The following is a 17,769-nucleotide window of genomic DNA, read 5'->3' on the forward strand; positions in this document are numbered from 1 at the left end:
AGGCTGATCAACTGCCTTTCTAGAGGTCATCATCTCCATTTAGGCTGATCAACTGCCTTTCTAGAGGTCATCATCTCCATTTAGGCTGATCAACTGCCTTTCTAGAGGTCATCATCTCCATTTAGGCTGATCAACTGCCTTTCTAGAGGTCATCATCTCCATTTAGGCTGATCAACTGCCTTTCTAGAGGTCATCATCTCCATTTAGGCTGATCAACTGCCTTTCTAGAGGTCATCATCTCCATTTAGGCTGATCAACTGCCTTTCTAGAGGTCATCATCTCCATTTAGGCTGATCAACTGCCTTTCTAGAGGTCATCATCTCCATTTAGGCTGATCAACTGCCTTTCTAGAGGTCATCATCTCCATTTAGGCTGATCAACTGCCTTTCTAGAAGTCATCATCTCCATTTTCGTGTATGTCCATAGCGAAGGCAGGTTTCTTTTTCATGAATCGCTTGCCAGATGCCGGCCTCCTGGCATGTTGTGCTGCTCCTCCCTGTTCCACATCCCCTTCTTCTAGGTCAGTTCTGGTGCGACGAAAGTCCAGGCCTGACACACACAAAAAGTAATGTGTATAAATTTAAGATATTTTTTTCAAAGGTATGACATGTAGGACCTACATTTTTTGAGAAATTCACAGACATAACAGAGAGACAGAGAGACAGACCAGCAAACAGACTTACAGACAGACAGACAGGCAGGCAGGCAGGCAAGGCAGGCACGCAAGCATGCACTCATTCATGCAAGCACACACTCACGCACAACCATACACAAAACCACACACACACACACAACCACAAGTACACACACAGACACACAGAGTCACAGAAACGTAATGTATACTCCTGTATTCAATGTACCATGCCTAAGAACTCTGTATGTACACATACCTTGTCTGTCTCCAGCACCGTACTCCATACTCATGGACGTCTTTGCCCTCTCAATGCCTTGCTTCAGGTCTTTAGCTAGACGCTTGGCTTGCTTCTCACTGTGCTTGCCTGCAACAAGCATGCACAAGAAAATGTTCCAATAATGATGTCAGATTCAGAACACTCCAAGCTCTGGGAGACGATGAGCCTCACAACCCAGTCTTGCCAAGATGGACTATTTTACGCAGAAAAGGACAATTTGAGCTAGTTTTTTCTGTACATACTCATCAAATGAAACCTCTTTGCCATTTTGTTTTTCATGTATGGCTGCAAAAGAGAAAGTTATGGATCCTACATTCATGTGCAACTTGCTGCACCCCCTTTGAGGCCAGGTAACTGGAATAGGACAGAGATCACCACGACGATGACGACGCTGATGATGACAACGACGCTGACGCTGCTGATGATGATGACGACGACGACGCTGCTGATAATGATGACAGTGAATACGCTGATGATGCATGATGAAGAAAACAACTTTAATGCATGGTGATGATGATGACGATGACTATGAGTATAAGCATACAGTCATACCTGTGACAGCAGCATCCACGGCATCTTCCAGCTCTTTGTGCGACAGGTTGCTGACAGCAGCCAGATTGGTCAACAGGCTCTGTCTCTGGGCCTGAAACAGGGTTGTATCACACATCACATTATAGGTCCTTGTCTACATTTTTATACAGAAATTGACATTTGACCATTAAAATGCTGAGTCTATTACCTACACATATCAACAATACACCCCCTTTCGATCAGGAAGGACGAAGCCAGGGTAGCCGCTTGAAAATTCATTGTGGTATTCCAGCGTAGTACTTATAGTAGGATATCCTTGTTTGGAAAATGCTGAGGGCAAAACTCCTCTCAAATACCGTGCATTTCGTTTGTTTAAAAAAAAGTGTGGACAGCGCTTCAATACCCATGCAGTGTCAAACTGTTGCTGTGAGTGTGTGGGTGTGGCTGTCAGCATGGTGACATGAATTTGATTGGTCGATATTTATAGGCAAAGCACATGGTCTCTGCACATGGAAAAGAAAACATTGGAAGTGTTACTCTAACACTTCCCCCCCCCCAAAAAAAAATGTTTTACATATATTTTTTTTTCTATAACTTTTTTTCCCATGGTTCATTCATCATCTGACATAACATTTTAGTGAAATCTAACCATAAGATTATTGAAAAATAGCAAAAATGTAGACGACCACCTTTAAACTTCAGCCTTTCTTACATCTCTTAAGCCTGACATTAATTGGGTAAAGTCGACGTCACTCAGTCTACTTCGCGAAGCTCACTGCACAAAGCTTTGGCACTGAATTTCCAGTAAAAAGACTTTGGCACTGAATTTCCAGTAAAAAGACTTTGGGGGGTATCTGCGAAATCTTTGCAAAGTCAACTTCAGGGTCAATTAAGGATAGCTTTTGGGCAGAGCATTAAACAGAAGTTGCTATTTGTGTTGCACGTAACTTGGATGTACTGACCCTTGGTCAGTTATATTGAAAGGATTCACTTAGGAAATCACTGTTAAGGTTACAACTGTTCTTGGCGAATGCAAACAAGGGACCACGCAGACACAGCCAACAGCTCTTGGTTAAGATGTCACTCAAAAACAGGCAGCATCACTCACTGGAGATCAGGGCACTGTCATATTCTTCTTCTTCTTCTTCGTTCATGGGCTTAGACTCCCACGTACACTCGTGTTTTTGCACGAGTGGAATTTTACGTGTATGACCGTTTTTACCCCGCCATTTAGGCAGCCATACGCCGCTTTCGGAGGAAGCATGCTGGGTATTTTCGTGTTTCTATAACCCACCGAACTCTGACATGGATTACAGGATCTTTTATGTGCGCACTTGGTCTTGTGCTTGCGTGTACACACGAAGGGGGATAAGCCACTAGCAGGTCTGCACATAAGTTGACCTGGGAGATCGGAAAAATCTCCACACTTAACCCACTAGGCGGCCGCGGCCGGGATTCGAACCCTCGACCTTCCGATTAAGAGGCCGACGTCTTTCCACCCCGCCACAGCGCCCGTCGGCAATGTCATATTAAAAGGGGGCTTCCACTGTATAAGTATTTTCAATCTAGGTTTAGCTGACCTTTCGCCCTCTGAGGCTGGGAACAACACTGCACCATGTATTCCTGCCACACCTACCTGCAGCTCTCTTTGCAGCTCTGTTTCTATATTTCGGTTGATCTCATCTTTCTCCTTCTCCAGTTCCGCCGACATCGTGATCTCCAGTTCTGTCATGGCTCGCTGGTGCCTCTGCTCCAGGAACGACTGCATCAGAGCTAGGCTGGCATACCTGTGTTTACATGCAAATATTCGATAGTCAGCACAAACACCAATAAAAACGGCTACATGTCAATACGTCCCAATACCATTACGTCCCAATACCATTACGTCCCAGTACCATTGCGTCCCGGGCAGTACCATTGCGTCCCAATACCATTGCGTCCCAATACCATTGCGTCCCAATACCATTGGGTCCCAGTACCATTGCGTCCCAGTACCATTAGGTCCCAATACAATTACGTGCCATTGCGTCCCCGTACCATTAAGTCCCAATACTAGTGAATTTAATTTCTGAGATGTTACTGTAGCAGTGTAGCGACACGTTTTGTAATAAAAGTGCGTTTTGTAATAAATTTATTACTGACAAATCGTGTTCGGATTACACAATTTTTATTACAAAACGCGTTCAACACGATTTGTAATAAAAATTGTGTAAGCCGAACACGATTTGTAATAAATTTATTACAAAACGCACTTTTATTACAAAACGTGTCGGTACATAGCAGTATTTCACAAATAAAAATAAAATAAAAAGATGTGTACCGGTGATGTCGGACAAACATGTGGACAGACATTGACCAAAACAATTTATCGATAGGTTCCGGGTGCGTATCGCTAGTGCAACGTGTCATTTGTGCTACGTGTCATTTGTCCTACGTGAGTGTCATTTGTGCTACGTGCCGCTATCGCTACGTTAATTAGTGCTACAAATAATTTGTCGATACGTCGCTATCATTCGTTCATTATCACAACGTGTCGACAGCACTACATCTTTTAGCGCTACGTGTCATTATCGCTACGTGTCAATACCACTACTTACTGACGACTCTCTCTTTCTCATTTTTTCTCTCGCTCTCACTCCTGGTTTGTGTGTGTATATGTATGTCTGTGTATGTGTGTGCGTGTGTGTGTTTCAGTGTGTGTGTGTGTGTGTGTGTGTGTGTGTGTTTGTGTGTGTGTGACTCTCTATCTCTCTCTCTCTTGCTCACTCGCTCGCTCACTCTCACTCTCTCTCTCTCTCTCTCTCTCTCTCTCTCTCTCTCTGTGTGACTGGAGAACAATAATTGACAAACACAGAATAATTATTGGAAACTGCACAATCAGACAGTACATTTCTTCTTTATGAAAAATCATGAAGGAAAAAAAGGGGTCATAATACTTGTTACAATATGTTATCTTCTACGTGTCACTTAAAATCTAAATAAATTTTGACTCTTGAATTAAAGGTCTTGCTTAAAAAAGGGACCTGTCATCTTTCATCAGATTATAAAATATAATGAATTAAAAATTGTCTGACCAACGAAATATCTCATAAATCAATGTGTTTAACAGATTGTGTGTATGTCTATTTATTTATCTCTTCTCCATCCTTAATCACTGTTCACACCCACCCATCCCTTCTCTCCCCTAGTCTGACCACGATGATCACGTACCCCATCCCCCCTTCCGCGGGTCCCCCCTTCCGCGGCCCACACCTCACTGTGTCCACCTCACCTCCCCATTCACCCCCCCCCCCCACACACACACACACACTGCCCACCGCAGCGTTCAAGCATTGCTCAAGTAACAATTGTGTTGGGACGTAATGGTACGGGGACGTAATGGGATTCCTTTATGGGACGTATCGAGATGCAATTTTCTTGGGACCTATCGACACGCAATTTTGTTGGGACGCAATGGTACGGGACGCAATGGCATTGGGACCCAATGGTATTGGGACCCAATGGGATTGCTTAATGGGACGCAATGAGACGGCATTTTTTTGGGACGCAATGGTACTGGGACACAATGGTACTGGGACGTATTGGCATGACCCCATAAAAACAAAGGAAGAAAGAAAGAAAGAAAAGAACAAATGAAAACAATCGTACTGAGGCTCAGCTGGCGTACCTGTGTTGACAGATAAATCAGCGATCAACAGCCAGCACAAAAATCATTTGACGGCTAGTATAGCAGCACAACAATCAATGTCAAGGTGCGCTCTGGCATCGGTCTGGCATTTGCATGGCAAGAACAAGAACAAGAACAATCGGTCTGGCATTTGCATGGCAGTGATATTGTAAGACATCAACAGAACATTATTTTTATGGGTATCCTTCAGGCTGGAGAACAGCTGAAGACAAAAGCCTCTGGAAAGTGGCGGGGTCCAGGGACTGCCCCAGCCTGGGCCAACGGGCAAAGCTCTGGTGGAAAGCCCAGGAAACAAAATCAAGTCATTCTAAACGTAATTTGATGACCTCCCCTGGCAGCTAGAACATACAGAAGTGGATTTAAAAAGTAGACTAGTAGATTACTTTCATTTAACTTTTTTCTCAGGCCCTACATTTTTGTTCTGCTGAAAGACATTCGCATCTGGTTTTTAATCAATAACTTCACCAACACCAAAGCGTTCATCCAAAACATACTTGATTATAGGTCTGATTATTTCAGAAAAACTGCATTTGTATTTTTACCTAATACTATCTCAGCAAATCTGTTGCGCATTCTTCAGCAAAACTGAAATTATACACTAATTATGTCTCAGCAACTCTGCATTTTTGTTGGTACGACCACCTCCCGACAACGACCACCCGACCAATACAACCAACCAAAAACATGTTTTTTTGTTTTTTTCTCGATATAATTCATCTTTCCTTAGCGACCACCTGTCTACAACGTCCACTTTAGGTCAGTCCCTTTCGCGGTCAATCTCTCTCATTACAGACAGGTTCCACTGTCTTGCAACACAGTATACACGCTGCATTTTCAGAAACACTCACCCAGCTCCTTTCTGCTGCTGCTCATTGTAATCCTCCTCAGCATCTTCCTCCAACTGTGTCTCAATTTCCCTGGGGGGAAAAAACACGATTTCAGTTGAAGTAAAGAAGCATCTCATTTTATTTTAATAAGGCACTATCAGGTCTACACATAAGTTGACCTGTGAGATAAGAAAAATCGCCATCCTTAACCCACCAGGCGTGGCCAAGATTTGAACACACTTCCAAATGGCAGGCTGATGTTTTATCCACAAGGCTATCGCACCCGTTGTATCTCATGGTATGTCTTTTTACTCGTGGAAACATTTCACATCACTGTCTCCGATCTGGATAGGCTTTTACATGGGATAGGACCATCCCTCCACTTGGTCACATACCTTTTACATGGGATAGGACCATTCCTCCACTTGGTCACATACCTTTTACATGGGATAGGACCATTCCTCCACTTGGTCACATACCTTTTACATGGGATAGGACCATTCCTCCACTTGGTCACATACCTTTTACATGGGATAGGACCATTCCTCCACTTGGTCACATACCTTTTACATGGGATAGGACCATTCCTCCACTTGGTCACATACCTTTTACATGGGATAGGACCATTCCTCCACTTGGTCACATACCTTTTACATGGGATAGGACCATTCCTCCACTTGGTCACATACCTTTTACATGGGATAGGACCATTCCTCCACTTGGTCACATACCTTTTACATGGGATAGGACCATTCCTCCACTTGGTCACATACCTTTTACATGGGATAGGACCATCCCTCCACTTGGTCACATACCTTTTACATGGGATAGGACCATTCCTCCACTTGGTCACATACCTTTTACATGGGATAGGACCATTCCTCCACTTGGTCACATACCTTTTACATGGGATAGGACCATTCCTCCACTTGGTCACATACCTTTTACATTGGATAGGACCATTCCTCCACTTGGTCACATACCTTTTACATTGGATAGGACCATTCCTCCACTTGGTCACATACCTTTTACATTGGATAGGACCATTCCTCCACTTGGTCACATACCTTTTACATGGGATAGGACCATTCCTCCACTTGGTCACATACCACAAAGGAACATCCTGGGTGCTCTCTGTGCACAGTCCTATTTTCTTCAAAAATGATTTACTTAAATCGCACTGACCAGTGCCTTTTTTCGAAATTAACTCATCTAAAAATTCCAACTCACCACAGGAAGTCAGGGTGTTGAGTTTTGGTATGTAACTTAAAGTGGAGGGATAGTCTTATTCTGATGGTTTGTTAAAGCCTGGCTAGATCTGAGACAGTGATGCGAACTGTTTTTACGAGGCGGAGTTGGCCTTTAACTCATTGTCTCCCAGGTACGGGTATATCCGTACCCACTCTCTATCTGACCAGGTACAGATATATCTGCTCAGACTGTGAGCTTCAGTCGCTTAATTCCTGTAATGTCTACCTAACGCCTGCATTCCAGTGTGTTGATACACAGTTACTACACAGTCACTACAATTCTGAGTGACCTGCAGCAGCACAGCTGGTCTCGGCTAAAAAAGACTTGGTCAACATAGGTGGGGTAGAAAGTAAAACAGACTTGGTCAACATAGGTGGGGTAGAAAGTAAAAAAGACTTGGTCAACATAGGTGGGGTAGAAAGTAAAAAAGACTTGGTCAACATAGGTGGGGTAGAAAGTAAAACAGACTTGGTCAACATAGGTGGGGTAGAAAGTGTTAAAAGCTGGGACACAGGGCTAATCATCCTACTCACTGTTCTTTCTGCTTCCTCATCAATTTGATCCTCTCTGAGACCTGCCTCTTCTGTGTCTGTCGGCTGCGCTGCATGTTTTGGTTGAGGTGTTCCACGATGTTGTTGTGTTGTTGCAGTATTTGTTCAGCTGCGCCCCCTGACAGTCCTCTGCTTGCCGTTACCTTATCTTCCAGTTGATCCTTTGGAGGAACAATGCAAAATGAGTGCTCTGTGTGTGTGTGTGTGTAGCTGTGTGTTGTGTGTGTGTGTGTGTGTGTGTGTGTGTGTGTGTGTGTGTGTGTGTGTGTGTGTGTGTGTTTGTGTGTGTGTGTGTGTGTGTGTGTGTGTGTGTGTGTAGTGTGATAGAGAGAGATCGAGAGAGAGAGGGAGAGAGGCGAGGAGTTGAGAAAGTGGAAGTAGGAGAGAGAAAGAGTAACCGGGAGGTAAAATTGCTTGTAGCACTACTTGGACTGTCAGGGTTTAAAAAGTCTTGTGAGTAACAAGGAGATTTATGGGAAATCGGTATCCCCCTGCTGCAACTTCATGCATATTAATGAGTAGCACATGGACCAATCGCTGTGTAGTGCCAGAGAATGTTCCAGCAGCTGAGCCTGATGGATGATTTCCCTTTGACCTCGTGAGCTCACTCTGTCGCTACAGACAACACCATTTTTGCTCTGTCTTTGCTCTTGTCTTATCCTAACATTCGAGGCATGCAAATCTTCCACCCCCCCCCCACACACACACACACACACACACACACAACACCATTTTTGCTCTGTCTTTACTCTTGTCTTATCCTAACATTCGAGGCATGCAAATCTTCTACCCCCCCTCTCTCTCACACACACACACACACACACACACACACACACACACACACACACACACACACACACACACACACACACACACACACACACACGAACAGACTTACCTGAAGCTCTTTGAGTGTTTTGTCCTGTCGCTCCAGAATGGCTTTTCGTCTTGCCTGTCCCACCTGGAACATTTTGGTAAAAATATTTAACTGTACAGCTTCAACATCCTCAGAAATGTTTCTGAAAATCAAAATTACAGAACAGAATCTGCCATGTTCACAACACTTATAAACTCACCCTCACAGTTACACTGTAAGGGCAGGAGCTAGCATACTTCAAATATTAAATTACGTATGTATTTTGAGGAATCTAAAATGTCCCCAAGCTTACCTAAAATTATGAACCCATGTATCACGCTTTCTTGACATGAACGGAATCAAACTCGCAATTGTCCCTCCATTCCATTTTGCTTTCATTTTGCCTGCTATTACTGGTTTCTTCTCTTTACAAATTTGTCAACATTGAGGATATATAGTGCAAACAGCATTCCAAAAGACTAAGTTATTTCTATACACAAGTTTGGCTGCCACTCAAAAGTGAGGCCTATGAGTCTGAAATGATCAGGACAGAGTTGTTTACAGAGACAAAAGTGAGGCCTATGAGTCTGAAATGATCAGGACAGAGTTGTTTACAGAGAAAACAGAAAGACACACTATTATTTCTCAACCATCATCCATGTGATCATTCTGCTCTTGTTCCTGAGAACATCGCAGCTATCCACGATCTTTCAGTGAGCTCCTGAGAAAGCACTCTGGAGCTTCTCTGATCTTGCTGTTGATCAGGTCACAGCTAGCTGTGTTGTCTAGAAACTACTCAGCTGTTGCGGCGATCTTGCCGTGATCTCCAAAGCAAACACCAGAGTTTTTGTGTTTTTGCTGAGACTAGGTCACAGCTAGCCGTGTTGTCCAGGAACTACTCAGCTGTTGCGGCGATCTTGCCGTGATCTCCAAAGCAAACACCAGAGTTTTTGTGTTTTTGCTGAGACTTGGTCACAGCTAGCCGTGTTGTCCAGGAACTACTCAGCTGTTGCGGCGATCTTGCCGTGATCTCCAAAGCAAACACCAGAGTTTTTGTGTTTTTCCTGAGACTAGGTCACAGCTAGCCGTGTTGTCCAGGAACTACTCAGCTGTTGCGGCGATCTTGCCGTGATCTCCAAAGCAAACACCAGAGTTTTTGTGTTTTTGCTGAGACTAGGTCACAGCTAGCCGTGTTGTCCAGGAACTACTCAGCTGTTGCGGCGATCTTGCCGTGATCTCCAAGGCAAACACCAGAGTTTTTGTGTTGTTGCTGAGACTAGGTCACAGCTAGCCGTGTTGTCCAGGAACTACTCAGCTGTTGCGGTGATCTTGCCGTGATCTCCAAAGCAAACACCAGAGTTTTTGTGTTGTTGCTGAGACTAGGTCACAGCTAGCCGTGTTGTCCAGGAACTACTCAGCTGTTGCGGTGATCTTGCGGTGATCTCCAAAGCAAACACCAGAGTTGTTGTGTTGTTGCTGAGACTAGGTCACAGCTAGCCGGCCGTGTTGTCCAAGAACTACTCAGCTGTTGCGGTGATCTTGCCGTGATCTCCAAAGCAAACACCAGAGTTTTTGTGTTGTTGCTGAGACTAGGTCACAGCTAGCCGTGTTGTCCAGAAACTACTCAGCTGTTGCGGTGATCTTGCCGTGATCTCCAAAGCAAACACCAGAGTTTTTGTGTTGTTGCTGAGACTAGGTCACAGCGAGCCGTGTTGTCCAGAAACTACTCAGCTGTTGCGGTTATCTTGCCGTGATCTCCAAAGCAAACACCAGAGTTTTTGTGTTGTTGCCGAGACTAGGTCACAGCTAGCTGTGAAGTCCATCATCTACAGGATCTAGTCAAGGCAACCCGTGATGCTCGCGACAACATCGTGGGAAGCCGCGACCTGCACACGTCAACTTGCTTCTGCGATTTGTAGCAGCAACCTTGCTGTGACTTTTCTTTTCTGTAAGGGTATTCAAACATGCTGACACAGAATGATGTCACAAAGTGTGCGATGCTTAACAAATTAATACAGACTGTGACATCATTCACACAGACTAAGACATCATTTATTTTTGTTTAGTCAGTTCCATAAAAGAAAAGCTGTGGTTAGACTTGTCAAAGCATGAGTACACACAAAATGTGCTTGTTCTATACGGAATTGAAGCTGCGAGACATAACTGCTATTCAGGCTTTGTTGTGTGACAGAATTTTCTTCCACACTCGATAAGTTGATGTCGGACAGTGTCGTTAGTCACTTGGAACAAAATGAAACAATGAATAAATCACCTGTAAGCGCCCAATGAGCAGTCCTATTTCCTCATCCTGGGCACGAAGAGCTTCTGCCGTCTCTGCAGCAATCTGCCTGCGTAGTTCCGCCACTGCCGCTAGCCGTGCCTCTTCCAGCTTCTGTGACTCTGCCGCTATCTGCCGCTCCTGTAGACAGGCACACACAAGACAAACGGGGATATAGCTCAGTCCGTAGCGCGCTGGATTTGTATTCAGTTGCCCGCTGTCAGCGTGAGTTCGATCCCAGGTTCGGCGGAAATTTATTTCACAGAGTCAACTTTGTGTGCAGACTCTCTTCGGTGTCCGAACCTCCCCCCGTGTACACTACATTGGGTGTGCACGTTAAAGATCCCACGATTGACAAAAGGGTCTTTCCTGGCAAAATTGCTTAGGCACAGTTAATAATTGTCTACCTATACCCGTGTGACTTGGAATAATAGGCCGTGAAAGGTAAATATGCGCCGAAATGGCTGCAATCTACTGGCCGTATAAAATTTCATCTCACACGGCATCACTGCAGAGTGCCTAGAACTGTACCCACGGAATATGCGCGATATAAGACTCATTGATTGATTGAAACGCTCTGCTTAGACAACTGTGCGCCGTCCAACCCCAATGTATAAGGAAACGCGTACAGGTAAAACTGCATAGTGGTGCAATATTGCCACCTGCAATGTTGGATGGCTTGTGGCTGCATGGTTCCAAGAGTATTCTTTCACGTACCACTGTATTGCCTTTAGTATTTTATTTACTATCTAACTTCCAATGAAAGAATCCGTTCAAGAAATAAAAAAACCAGATAGACTGCTCATTTTAATGTTCCAAAATTCAGATCAAAACACAAGAATGGCAAGTGACAGGAACGTTTAATTGATGACAAAACAAAACATTATCAATCATTATTAATCGGCCACTTTTGGGACTGACTGAACTATGGCCGATTATCCAAAGTGGCCGATTAACCGAACATTTTAACACATAACTACGTATGAAGAAAAGATTCGGTCCCAGGGAAAATTGGCAGATTATCCGGATGGCCGATTAACCGGAATTGACTGTACTTTGATCCAAAGATTTTTTAAGTGAACAGACAGACAAACACCTACGATACAGAGAATGAACATAGCTTAGAAAATCTTCCATGTCACTGGCAAGAACAACGGCCGTTCAAAACTTCCCATCTCCAGTATTTCAATAATATAATTTGGTTCATTCATTATTTGTATTCATTTACCTATTTATATACCTATCTATCCTTGTACAACTTTTCAAATGAAAGACTTGAGTCGCTAAAAATAAACATACCAGCTCCATCTCCAGTTTTTCATGATCTTTTTCGTTCATCTGTGTACTCCTTCTCTGCAAGTCTTCTTGTTTCTTCTGTAGATCTACCAGCCGTGCTCGTCGCTGGTTGAGCTTCATCTCAAGGCTGTAACACGCAAATACAGGCCTATACAACATGGGGGGGGGAGGGGGTGGGCACAAAAGAGAAACAATAAATTCATCTGGTGGGGGGGGGGGGGGGGGGGGGGGGAAGGTAAGAAATAGTAAGAAATTGAAGGAGAAATAATCCATCAGGGAAAAAGGGTCTTAATATTGAGGGAACCGTAAAGCAAAGGGGTAATTGGGGGTGGCAGCACTGTACTCACATTGATCAGTCGGTCAGGCAGTCAATGAGTCAATGAGTCAATTTGTCAATCCACCCATCCACCATAGTGGGGCTCCTATGTTGCAAAATCATTCAAATCATGCAACAAACACCAAATTAAGCAAATATGAAGAGTTTTATGTGCTTAACAAAACCTGATACAGAGCCATCGCGAAAAATAAAAAAATGGGTAGTTTTTAAACAATTTTTCAAAATGGCCGCCAGTGTAAACGGTTGGGTATGTTAGGCATATTTCACTTTATGTGATTAACAGCAAATTTGGCGTAAATGGACATTTGCTTTTGCTTAACAAAACCTGATACAGAGCCACCGTGAAAAAATTAAGAAATCAGTAGTTTTTTTACAATTTTCAAAATGGCCGCCAATAAAAGGGTATTTAGGCATTTTTGATGCTACAAGACATTCTCTTGCAATAGAAACTAACACAAACACATTTTTAAACAAAACAATACATGTATTGTTGGTTTGTTTGTTTGTTTATTTGTTGCTTAACGTCCAGCCGACTACGCAGAGCCATATCAGGACGAGGAAGGGGGGGATGAAGGGGGCCACTTGTCAAGCGATTCCTGTTTACAAATGCACTAACCCATTACTTGTGTCCCAGCAGGCTTTAGTAAAACTAAATTAATACCTACTGGAAGATTACCAGTTTCCAGTATGTTAAAATAGGCTTAACCTATCTACTGCTGGACTTACATCAGAACACTAACAGATTAAACTATACATGAATCGCGAGACAAGCGGCAAGAGAAGAGATTTTTGGAAAAAATACAGGTGAATGAGCAAGAAGGCAGAAAAAAGAAAAGAATTCATGAAGAAAAAGAGAGCATGACAGGAAAGAGGAACCAAAAATCTACCTAACAGCAAACTAGTAAGCTCCTGCGGTTCCAAAAACAGGAGGGGCCTTTAATTTCATAACCGCAGTGCCCCACTGCGGGGTGTATTGTTGGTGCAGAGAATGATTGGACGGTGTGGGTGGCAGGGTTGAAGAATTTGTGGATTACCTAAACTGTGCAAAAATAAATATATTGCACCAATTTTCATACCAAAACGAAAACATTCATTCCTGTGCTGTTATATTCAATGTATGCTATTGAGGGCACTCAACTTGGCTAACTGGAACACTTTTAAGATAAAAGGTGGCCTTTACATGGGTTATTTGACCGCCGCCCAAATAAGGGTACCCCCAAAATAAAACTGATAAAAATGTAATGTATCAACTCAAAAGTCGACTAAAATTCATAATCGCTGTATTTCGAAAACGTTGTTTGTTCTCATGTGTTTACACAACTAGCACATTCCGGCAAGTGTCTATACTCAAAAGAAACTTTGGCAGTACTTGAAACAACCATCTGTCATACATACATGCGAAGTCAAAAATATGTGGGATGTAAGTCAACAAACCTGTGGCAGTTTTTAAAATATTATTTCGTGAAGATTTGAAAGTGTACTCAAACGGTTGAACTACGCCTCGCGCGTAGACACACATTCCTGAAAGTTTCAACGCAACCCACTTGGTCATTGCTAAAATACATGGATTTTAGTTGACTTGGGTATCCCTCAAATTTGACACATAAACATCTCATCCGTGAGATCGACACATACATCAGTAGGTACAATGGCACAACACTAGAAATATGCAAGATGGCGAAATAAAACAACCTGTTCTGGATGGATAATCAAGTTGACTTTCTCTTCGTATACAACAGTGACCCAGTTGTGCCTCAGGAATTGTCGTCGGCTTTTTAAAAGGTACCCGAAGTTTTTGTCACATCTCTTTGTCACGTCAAGGGTATCCTTATTTTGACGGCGTAAATGATGATGTTAAAAAAAAATGTGCCAGATAGCGAAGATGCGAGCCTTTAATGGCATAGACAGTTTGAATAAAATGACACAGGAATAAAAGTTTGAGTTGGGGTATGAAAATGGGTGCAATAATATTTTTGCACAGTTTAGATGCTGACAGTTTTCACAGGCATGCAAGCACATTTGCAGAGAGCTGTGCTCTGCAGTCCTTCTTAGCAGCATTTGCAGTGTTTTGTTGTACAGCTCTTCTTGCAGGCACACCTCATGAGTTCTCGGCACACGCTGGATACCTCTTGAAAGCTCGTCCAGAATGACTCCCACTTTCCAGCCTTGAACTGCCAGCCCACAGAGTTTGGAAGTCTAATAGGTAGATGGCTCTTCTCAATCTCATGTCCTGCAGCAGCACCTCACTTGTAAGGGGATTATGGTCAATTTGGCAGCTCTTTTTACTGAAGAGGTACCGTCTAGCACTGTTTACACCCAGTACGTTGCTGGTTTTGTCCTACAAATGTACACCAAAAAGCTCTTGTGCTGCCCTGTCAGTGGTACTCAGCTTACAAAGAGGAGCAGACAACCTGAAGAAAGTTTGAGTGACGTCTTCAAATGCTTGCCATACTTCCCAAGCCTTCTGATTCCCCAATACCATTGAAGAACGACATAGTGTCACAGCCTGTAAGGCTATGCAAAATGGGCAGACAGGGTGACTTCTCTTGGCCAATGGCTTTGGCAATGTGGTGATACACTTCACGAGCAGAAAAAAACCGCAACACAGCTGGAATGAGAAGCAGACTGTCTGGCCTCCTCTACATCCATGGTGCAGGAAATCAGCCTGTGGTACCCTTCACACAAAAGATGAAAAGTGACATTTTTATTTGAATGTATTTGAATAATGTTTACTATCTCAGAGAGTCGGTCAAAGCCGGGTTAGCAAGTCTTCACACAACAGACCAAAATGAAAGAAAATTGTATTTCATGAATTCGTATAATTCTTACTGTTTCAGGTTAAAAAACAAACAAACACAGTTTCCAATGACCCAACTGATTCTGGAATCTTTCTGACCGCTACATTTATTCGCTTCAAACAGTCGCTAACAGAATGTTGACCATAGTGAGGGTTCGTACGTTAAACCCATCAAATTCACAGAGGTCGCTTACAAATGATGTGCAAACATGTTCCAATTAATACAAATAAAAAAATCTTACTGTTAAGATGTATTAGGTAACAAACCTTGATACAGTAGTACTAGTGAAATCGGCTCCCTTCTGTGGCACCGGAATAAATGCAGAACGCTTGTTCCCAGGAACCGGCATGTGGTGTAACTCTTGTATATATCCTGTAAAAATAAAATTCACACCAATGCACGGTCAACTTAAAATAAGCAAAAGGATGAGATACAAGCAACAAACCAAAATTGTAAAACTCAAAGAGCGGTACCTCTTCATTTTTCAAAACCACTTATCTCATTTGATTAGCATACACTGTATGCTTTTGTCTGTTACCTACCGTCTTTGAAAGTTTGATCACAACACTGTAAAGACATGGGGAGTGGAGTGTTTTTATCTCCAGCTGGTCATCCTACTATCTGGCCTACCCTCACTCAGTTTTTGACTCTACCCCTCCCCACCTTATGGAAGTCCTTAACGTAGGCAGGACTAATCATTTATCATACCATGAACAATCTCTTTCTCCTCGCCTTTTATTCAAAGTTCGTTTAATCTGTTTAAAATCACCAGCGTGGCGATCATGATTTCCTTACTTGTAATCAACAGATAGATCTAGATCTATCAGCATCACAATCCAGCTGATGAGCTATTGCAAGATTACTCTGCATTTCAGCGCTTCACCCGATGAATAACAGACCCCAGGGGAGAATTAAACAATAAAATGATGTGACATTGGTGAATGGATGCGTATTCTTGAAAACTTACCTTCAGAAACGTTGTTTTCGCTCAAATCAAAACACGCAATGTTGCGGAGGCCGCCATCTTGAATTTTCATGCTGCGGATATATAAAATTCTAAAAACGATCAAATTAAATACCAGAACACAAAAATACCCATAAGAGTATTTATGTCATGCATGTGTTATCAACAGACAACTTCTGGTGCATGGTAAACCATTGAATTTTACATTTGCTGAGTTGGGAATATTTACTGCTGAGCGCTTTTGGTACGAATTTCGTCTGCTGTAAATGCAGCCTTTTATTCCCTATCAAAGACAAAAAAAAAACGATTTCTGAAGTGGCTCTGTATCTGAAATCCCTTAAATAATTATAAGGAACAATACCACAAAGTATGATGTTTGTTGCAAGATGTGAATGATTTATGAGTGCGTCTGCAACATACGAGCCCCACTACCAATCTTCTTCTTCTTCTTCTGCGTTCGTGGGCTGAAACTCCCACGTACACTCGTGTTTTTGCACGAATGGAATTTTACGTGTATGACCGTTTTTACCCCGCCATTTAGGCAGCCATACGCCGCTTTCGGAGGAAGCATGCTGGTATTTTCGTGTTTCTATAACCCACCGAACTCTGACATGGATTACAGGATCTTTTCCGTGCGCACTTGGTCTTGTGCTTGCCTGTACACACGAAGGGGGTTAAGTCACAAGCAGGTCTGCACATAAGTTGACCTGGGAGATCGGAAAAATTTCCACTCTTAACCCACCAGGCAGCAGCGACCGGGATTCGAACTCACGACCTCCCGATTAGGGGGCCGACGTCTTACCACCACGCCACTGCGCCCGTCAGTCAAGTCAATGAATCAATTTGTTAATCCACCCATCCACCAATCAATCACATTGATTTAATTAATCAAAGAAGTTATAAGGAGCATTTTCGAGTAAACCTTTTCAGAAGTGTCCAAGTCACAGTACAGTGAATGTCCCTTTGAGCTTTTTAAGGTCAAAATCGCAGGAAAATGATTCCCAAGGGTGCAACGAGCAGACAAGGTGTGACCATTCACCTTTTCTGTTGTCTCATTTTGCTGCGCTGCAGTTGGTTCGACAGTGCCTGCATGTTCTGTTCATGCTGCTTCAAGATCTTGTCCTTAGCTCTGAAAAGCAATTGAATCATAGGAAAGGGTTATTTAAACTTACAAACCAAACAAACTAGCAGACCGACAAATAAACAAGCAGACGTTCAATCTGACAATTGAAAAGAAGATGAAGAGATGGACATTTTGAAACACACACACACACACACACACACACACACACACACACACACACACACACACACACACACACACACACACACACACACACACACACACACAATAGCCCATCTACACATACCCACAAACTTAGAGATAGACACAGAAAAACAGGCAGACGCAGACAGATGGACACATTGACAGGTGCACATTCATGCTCAAATAATACACACCACACACACTCTCTCTCTGT

General features: G+C 43.1%; 1 protein-coding gene across 1 annotated transcript in view; it reads right to left on the bottom strand.

Annotated features, from left to right (window-relative positions):
- Positions 1 to 246: 246 nt before the first annotated feature.
- Positions 247 to 17,769, bottom strand: part of LOC138982890 (trichohyalin-like) — a 29,735-nt gene continuing 12,212 nt past the window's right edge. The window contains exons 13-22 of the mRNA XM_070356286.1: positions 17,328 to 17,417; positions 12,193 to 12,316; positions 10,888 to 11,034; positions 8,658 to 8,720; positions 7,742 to 7,920; positions 5,979 to 6,047; positions 3,079 to 3,229; positions 1,464 to 1,554; positions 891 to 998; positions 247 to 549 (exon numbers count right to left, since the gene is read on the bottom strand). Coding sequence (XP_070212387.1) covers positions 389 to 549; positions 891 to 998; positions 1,464 to 1,554; positions 3,079 to 3,229; positions 5,979 to 6,047; positions 7,742 to 7,920; positions 8,658 to 8,720; positions 10,888 to 11,034; positions 12,193 to 12,316; positions 17,328 to 17,417 — 1,183 coding nt within the window. The 3' untranslated portion in view covers positions 247 to 388. The remainder of the gene's footprint in view (positions 550 to 890; positions 999 to 1,463; positions 1,555 to 3,078; positions 3,230 to 5,978; positions 6,048 to 7,741; positions 7,921 to 8,657; positions 8,721 to 10,887; positions 11,035 to 12,192; positions 12,317 to 17,327; positions 17,418 to 17,769) is intronic.

This window comes from Littorina saxatilis, linkage group LG12 (assembly GCF_037325665.1).
Source record: "Littorina saxatilis isolate snail1 linkage group LG12, US_GU_Lsax_2.0, whole genome shotgun sequence".
Classification (NCBI taxonomy): Eukaryota; Metazoa; Mollusca; class Gastropoda; order Littorinimorpha; family Littorinidae; genus Littorina; species Littorina saxatilis.